We start from the raw sequence: 6,000 nt of genomic DNA, 5'->3' as shown, positions 1-6,000 counted from the left end.
GTTGGGGGTGGGTAACAGCCCCTGCCCAAATGCCAGCCCCACCCCTCCAAAAAGAAAATGAAGGGGATTCTCCTGGGTGGTGGTGGTGCCCATTGATCCTGACCTTAAGCGTCTTGCGTGTGTGTACATATCTGTGTGTGTGCACGTGTCTGGCGTGTCTGTTCAAGTCTGCACGTGCTCACCCCCTCAATGGGTTTAGATTGTGGGGGAGAGAGGCACTGGGCAACGCCCTCTCACTGCAGGAGGGGCAGCGATGGAGCTCCATGTGGAGGGAGGGGCGGAAAGAGAGCTCTGTGTGGCGGAAGGTGCGGCGAGGGAGATCCGCGCGGTGGGGGTGGGGACAGTGACAAGAGGGCGTTCAGAGTTCAAAGTGCATTTATTACCGAAGTATGTATTTATTATAAGCCGGCTGGTGGCGTAGGCTCCCAAGTTCGAATCCAGCCGGCTCCCCAGGCACGCTTTCCATCCGTGCTGGGTTGAGCGTCAAGCTAGCAACTCAGCCTCGTAAAAAAGAAATTGCCTGCTACAGAAACATCAACAACAAAAAGTTGATGGCCTCTGCTCTCTCGGGAGTTTAAAGGCAATTTCTCATGTATTTATGATGCAACCTTGAGGTTCGTCACCTTACAGGCAGCCATGAAACAGAGCCAACTTTTTTAAAAATGACAAACACACAATGTGGAGAGGGAGGGAGGGAGGGAGGGAGGGGGAGGGGGGTAGAGAGAGAGAGAGAGAGAGAGAGAGAGAGAAAACGAGAATCAAATCGTGCAAACAATAAAAGTAAGCAAACAGCATTTAGAACGAAAGTGAGTCCTCAGACACAAAGCACGGAGCCCGGAATAGGCCGCAGCCCTGGCCTCAGTTCAGCACACAGCGGAGTAAAGGTCACAGAGCCTGGAGTAGGCCTAGGTCTCACCTCTGGTCCCGACACCCGGCCTTTTCAATCCATCCGGCCTGCTGTTTAAATCATTCGGACATCGGGTGGTTCTTTGCTGTGGGAGTGTCATGCTGTGGAAAGTGGAGTGAGGGAACTCCAGGAGAAAGGGAGCGTCGCGCTGTGGGGTGTCAGTGAGGGAGCTCGCCCTGCGGGTGAGCAGCGAGAGATCTCTGTACTGTGGGGGGGGGGGTCCCTGGGTTGCAGAAGGCAGAGGAGGGAGTGTCACTCCATGGGGTGTTGGAGAGGGACCTCCGTCCTGTGGGTTGGGGCAGTGAGGGAGCTGCACACTGTGGGAGGTGCGCTGTGTTTTGACCTGGGGATGCGGAGAAATACGTCGAGCTTGTAATGGCCACTCAGGCAGTGCAAAGGGTTGAGTGTAGAGAAATTTAGTGGGGTCTGTCCTCACCTCTTCATGTTCCCACTCCCTTAAAACCCACCAGGACCCTGTCTCCCACTCCCTTTAAACCCACTGGGACCCTGTCTCCCGCTCCCTTTAAACCCACTGGGACCTCATTTTCCTGCCTCCTTTAAATCCACTGGAACCACATTTTGTCGCTCCCTTTAAACCCACCGGGACCCCGTCTCCCGCTCCCTTTAAACCCACCGGGACCCCGTCTCCCGCTCCCTTTAAACCCACCGGGATCCTGTCTCCCGCTCCCTTTAAGCCCACCGGGACCCCATCTCCCGCTCCCTTTAAGCCCACCGGGACCCCGTCTCCCGCTCCCTTTAAACCCACCGGGACCCCGTCTCCCGCTCCCTTTAAACCCACCGGGACCCCGTCTCCCACTCCCTTTAAACCCACCGGGACCCTGTCTCCCGCTCCCTTTAAACCCACCGGGACCCCGTCTCCTGCTCCCTATAAACCCACCGGGACCCCGTCCCCCGCTCCCTTTAAACCCACCGGGACCCCGTCCCCCGCTCCCTTTAAACCCACCGGGACCCCGTCCCCGCTCCCTTTAAACCCACCGGGACCCCGTCCCCTGCTCCCTTTAAACCCACCGGGACCCCGTCTCCCGCTCCCTTTAAACCCACCAGGACCCTGTCTCCCGCTCCCTTTAAACCCACTGGGACCTCATTTTCCTGCCTCCTTTAAATCCACTGGAACCCCATTTTGTCACTCCCTTTAAACCCACGGGGACCCCATCTTCCGCTCCCTATAAACCCACCGGGACCCCATCTCCCGCTCCCTTTAAACCCACCGGGACCCCGTCCCCCGCTCCCTTTAAACCCACCGGGACCCCGTCTCCCGCTCCCTTAAAACCCACCGGGACCCCGTCTCCCGCTCCCTTAAAACCCACCGGGACCCCGTCTCCCGCTCCCTTAAAACCCACCGGGACCCCGTCTCCCGCTCCCTTTAAACCCACCGGGACCCCGTCTCCCGCTCCCTTTAAACCCACCGGGACACTGTCTCCTGCTCCCTTTAAATCCACTGGAACCCCATCTTCCGCTCCCTTTAAACCCACCGGGACCCCGTCTCCCGCTCCCTTTAAACCTACTGGAACCCTATCTCCTGCTCTCTTTAAACCCACTGGGACCCCATGTCCCACTCCCTTCGAACCCAACGGGTACCTGCTCCCTTTAAACTCTTTAAGCTGATGACCAGAAACTGAACTGTGGTCACCAGTGATGTTGTGGCAGGAAAGTTTTTACCTCAGCAAAGCTCATGCAACATTGACAAGGCTGCAGTCAGGAGTGTGATGGGACACTCCCCATTTGCCTGGGTGGAGTTAGTCCATGCACTCCACATCTGCCTCATTACCTATCAGTCAGGAGTGTGATAGGACACTCCCCAGTTGCCTGGCTGGGGTTAGTTCAGGGCACAGCTTCTGAATAGAGGGATGTCCATGTAGAGCAGAGAAGAGGAGGAATTTCTTTAGGCAGAGGGTGATGAATCTGTGGAATTCATTGCCACAGATGACCATGGAGGCCAAGTCATTGGTTCTTGATTAGTCAGGGCATCAAACGTTACAGGGTGAAGGCATGAGAAAGGAGTTGAGATGGATAATTTATCAGTCTTGATCAAATGGCAGAACAGACTTGATGGGCTGAGTGGCCTAATTCTGCTCCTGTGTCTCATAGTCACTCCACATCTGCCACTTTACCTTCTGAACATCCATGAGTCAAGGAATGTGATGGGACAGTTCCCAGTTGACTGGGTGGAGTTAGTCCTTGCTCACCACATCCGCCACATTACCTCCCCCAGCACCTACAAGTCGAGAGTGGGACAGGACGTGTTTCAGTTCCCTGGGTGAGTGCATCTCCAACAACTCTCAAGCAGCTCGACACCATCCAGAACATTGCAGCTCTCTTACTGGGCACCCCAATGGCAACCATTCACAGTGTGCATCCTACCCTTGTACGTGGAGGTCTCCTTGTCCCTCAACACTCCTCACCATTCACAGTGTGTGTCCTACCCTTCTACACCGAGGTCCCTCTGTCCCTCGACACTCCTCACCATTCACAGTGTGTGTCCTACCCTTCTACACCGAGATCCCTCTGTCCCTCGACACTCCTCACCATTCACAGTGTGTGTCCTACCCTTCTACACCGAGGTCCCTCTGTCCCTGGACACTCCCCACCGTTCATGGTGTGTGTCCTACCCTCGTCCACCGAGGTTCCTTGTCCCTCGACACTCCCCACCATTCACGATGTGTGTCCTACCCTTATACACTGAGGTCCCTCTGTCCCTCGACACTGCCCTTCATTCACAGTGTGTGTCCTACCTTTGTACACCGAGATCACTCTGTCCCTCGACCATCCCCACCATTCACAGTGTGTGTCCTACCCTTGTACACCGAGGTCCCTCTGTCCCTCGACACTCCTCACCATTCACAGTGTGTGTCCTACCCTTCTACACCGAGGTCCCTCTGTCCCTCGACACTCCTCACCATTCACAGTGTGTGTCCTACCCTCGTACACCGAGGTCCCTCTGTCTCTCGACACTCCCCACCATTCATGGTGTGTGTCCTACCCTCGTACACTGAGGTCCGTCTCTCCCTCGACACTCACCACCATTCACAGTGTGTGTCCTACCCTCACACACCGAGGTCCCTCTGTCTCTCGACACTCCCCACCATTCATGGTGTGTGTCCTACCCTCGTACACTGAGGTCCCTCTGTCCCTGGACACTCCCCATGATTCACGGTGTGTGTCCTACCCTTGTACACCGAGGCCCTTCTGTCCCTCAATACTCTCCCACTGACTTTGTGTGTCCTGCAATGTTTCAGCCTCAATCCCTTCAGTTCTAATCTCCATTTACTATTGGTGAGTTATTTCTGTCCAATCACAGCCGGAGATGAGGCGACCAAGGTCAAGTTCCTTCCCACTCCTCCGACTCACTGAATGAATTCTATTTATTATTTTGTTTTTCCTTCTCTTCAGGTTTCGTGGCCTCGTTAACTGCCGGTGAAAAGGGATCATTGTTCGCCTGTGGCCTGTTGAGAGCTACCTGTGTGAAGGAAGTATTCGAGGGCACAGAAAGTCCTTTCATCAAGGCTTAGGCCTGAGGCCTGAGGTCTGAAGAGAGTCAAACAGTCTGGCCGACGTTCTCCTCTGGCAAATCGTCACACCCCTCGCTCGGAGTGTGCTTTTCTTTCTCCTGTCTCGCTCTCTGCGTCCTCGCAACGTCCCGGGGCCGGCCTGCGAGCGGTTTTCTCTCTCCCCGCAAGTTTGGAGGGTCTTCGGGGCTGGCGGGAGGGTTGGAAAGAGGCCTGGGTCTCGGCTTCTACTGGCTGCTGAGGTTGGTGGGGGGTGGAGGGAAGGGCCAAGGAGGGAGAGTGTGGTGGGGGTGGAGAGAGAAAGAAAGAGAGGGGAGTTCGGTGGGAAAGGAGAGATAGAAAGTCTGAGGGAGAGGGAAAGAAAATGTGAGAGAGAGAGACTGTGACAGGGGTGTGAGAGAGAAAGAGTGAGACTAAGTGAGAAGAGAGGAAGGGGGCAGTGAAAGGGTGAGATTAGGGGAGAGAGAGAAAGAGGGAGCGACGGTGCAGGAGGGAGAGAGATAGAAAGGGAGACGGAGACGGGGAAAGACAGTGTACAGGGGAGAGAGCATGCAGAGTGACCGAGAGGACTAGAAGAGTTAGTGAGGGTATCAGAGACCCACGGAGGACAGATACGGACTGTCAAACAGGTGAGAGGGCGACGGAGAGCAGGAGGGGAGAAAGGAGAGAGAGAGAGGAGGGAGCGGAGATGCGCTGGTGGGCACTGGTCGTGCCTCTGTTGGGGCTCTTCTCCCTGACTTGCGCCGGGACCCAGCGACGCCTTACCCCACGGAGCGACGCCACTGTCCCTCGCCCCACGCGGAAGCTCGCAGAAGCCAGCGGGGCAGTGCGGACACTTCACCGTGGGACCCCAGGTAGGTTCGCCTCTCTTCTGGCTTCGCGGCAATCCAGGACAAACGATCCTGACACAGGCCACAGAGGGAGGTGGATGGAGGGGTTTGGTGGGGGGGGCGGGGAGGCTGATCAGATCCAGGAATCATCCGCGGTCTGAGAGCTGTGGCTGAGGAGCAGCCCTGTGGGATAGCACAAGGGGATCGAGGGGCTGAGTGGTCTGCAGTCCATGTACCACACAGCTCTTCTAACTACCTCCTTTCTCCCTCGTCCCCTTTCCCTCCACCCGCCCCTTACCACACTTTTGCCACCCTCACTCCTTCCCCTCCACCCACCCAACTTCTCTCTATTACAACCCTTGTCGCCTCCCCCTCTCCCCCTCTCTCCCTCTGCCCCTCTCCCCCTCTATTTCTCTCTCTTGCTACCCCCTCTCCTCCCCCCTCCGATATCATTCTCACTCCCCATCTCTCACTTACCATCTCCCCATCACACTGTTTCTGTCTCTCCCTCCCTCCCCATCCCTCTCTCACTCTCCATTCCCATCTCTCCCTCTCCCCCCTCTCTCCCATCCTCCCTTTCTCTCCCTCTCTCTTCTCCCCCCTCTCCCTTTTTTGTCTCTCCCCTCTAGTCCTGCCGGCCTCTCCCCCCTCGGTTTCTCTCCCCAGTCCCTCTCTCTCTTCCTCTCCCCCTCCCTACTTTCCATTCTTCCCTCCCCCTCTCCTCTCCCTCCCCCTC

The 6,000-nt window shown here is 56.5% G+C and overlaps 1 protein-coding gene across 1 annotated transcript in view; it reads left to right on the top strand.

The window, feature by feature from the left end:
• Window positions 1-4,746: 4,746 nt before the first annotated feature.
• The window catches only part of LOC134338747 (uncharacterized), a gene marked incomplete at its 3' end in the record, with an annotated part of 30,739 nt that continues 29,485 nt past the window's right edge, over window positions 4,747-6,000 (top strand). The window contains exon 1 of the mRNA XM_063034789.1: window positions 4,747-5,288. Within this exon, the coding sequence (XP_062890859.1) occupies window positions 5,123-5,288 (166 nt within the window). The remainder of the gene's footprint in view (window positions 5,289-6,000) is intronic.

The sequence above is a fragment of the Mobula hypostoma genome, chromosome 28 (genome assembly GCF_963921235.1).
Source record: "Mobula hypostoma chromosome 28, sMobHyp1.1, whole genome shotgun sequence".
Classification (NCBI taxonomy): domain Eukaryota; kingdom Metazoa; phylum Chordata; class Chondrichthyes; order Myliobatiformes; family Myliobatidae; genus Mobula; species Mobula hypostoma.
Note: the sequence above shows the minus strand (reverse complement) of the source record. Positions and strands in the feature narration are given on the sequence as shown.